Genomic DNA, 1,426 nt, shown 5'->3' on the forward strand with positions numbered 1-1,426 from the left:
GTGTAAATTAACGGTGTTACTTGATGAATACATGCGCTTTTGAAAGTTCATTACTCTTATTCTGACACTCCCACTCAATTTGAAGACAGTCCAGTGGGGCATCCAGGAGCTCGATGACGAAGTGAAAGAATTGCGAGAAAAGGTATCGCGGATGAAGGAAGAGACGCAGAAAATTTCTTCTGCGCCATTACCCAGCGCCACCTCGCATGCCACTGCGGGTAAAGATATCGTCGAAACACCTCGCTCCCCTCCCGAAATATGAATACCGTGCCCCCCCGTCCTCCTTCAAGAAACGGGATTGGGTCTCCTTCCACAAGGCCTGCGAACTCCTCAGTTCCTCGACCTTCTTCGAGAAACGCCACCAATACACCAGCAAGCAACATGCCCTCGTCAGCGCCCATTGCTCCTTCAGCCAATGTACGACCTTCAATACTGCGTTCACCTTCAATGAATGTCCCTGCTTCTGCGAACCCCTCAAGTACTCCGCCTTCTTTTCCTCGTCCTCCTTCCCGAAACGCGGGCACCACGACAATTGTTGTTCCTATAAGCAACCCAGCCCCGTCTGTTCCTCCTTTGCCAAATCCCTCTTCATCAGTTTCAAGAACTCCCTCGAGGAAAGCGCCCCCCTCGATCTCTCATGCACCTCTAAGGCAAGAATCTTATTCGACTACCAATTCTCCTAAAAACAATGCCTCTTCTTCAGTTGCTATTCCTTTGGAACGAAAGGTTGCCCCTTCGGTAATCGCTCTGTTCGAAGGCACGAAACTTACTCCGGCGGTTGCGACTCCCATTGTTCCCTTGCGGGACGCCTCTTCCGTGCCGACCAAAGCGGGATCGCTACCGCCGACGGCTCCCGTCAAATCAGCCACATTGAGGACAAAGGCAAATACAAATCTTCCAGAACGGCGCGGTCCGAGGCGGTTGCAGCGTCGGGGAAGGTCCTGACACTTCCATTCCTTGCCATTCGGTGAGCACTTCTCCCCATCTCGCCATCTTTTCGACTCCAATATTCTACAATTCAGCCCAGCAAAATTCGCCCTCGCTTTCAGGTAATTTCTGAAGCAGTGTCTTTGACAGATGAAGTATTGATGTGCGCCATCAGTTTGGATAGTCTGCTTGTCATGTTCGGGTCAGTCATGCTTTGTATCATGAGAGCACTGATACTCATACACATTACAGGTTCTCCGTTTTAGTAGGTCCTATCAACCACATAAAACACCTTGTGTCCAAGGATCGACTACCATTCTCTGCTGTTTATTTCGGGAGTCTTGGACTGACGTCATATTTTTCACTTGGCGTATGTATCACCATTCTTGATTTCAATTATTTATTGACCTTTCTCGAATGTCAGGCTCATCCATGGCTTGGTTCTTTGGTGGTCCAGGTATGTCGTGGTCAACGAATCGGCCTTTCCTTATTTATTTTT

The 1,426-nt window shown here is 49.2% G+C and overlaps 1 protein-coding gene across 1 annotated transcript; it reads left to right on the forward strand.

Annotated features, from left to right (window-relative positions):
• Window positions 1-258: 258 nt before the first annotated feature.
• Window positions 259-1,426, forward strand: LACBIDRAFT_318405 (uncharacterized protein; the record flags this gene model as incomplete). The annotated part of the gene is made up of 4 exons (XM_001891316.1): window positions 259-650; window positions 704-967; window positions 1,028-1,129; window positions 1,180-1,426. Coding segments are annotated over 4 exons (1,005 nt in total), but the record flags the coding sequence as incomplete, so codon positions are not given.

The sequence above is a fragment of the Laccaria bicolor genome, genomic scaffold (assembly GCF_000143565.1).
Source record: "Laccaria bicolor S238N-H82 LACBIscaffold_902 genomic scaffold, whole genome shotgun sequence".
NCBI lineage: Eukaryota > Fungi > Basidiomycota > Agaricomycetes > Agaricales > Hydnangiaceae > Laccaria > Laccaria bicolor.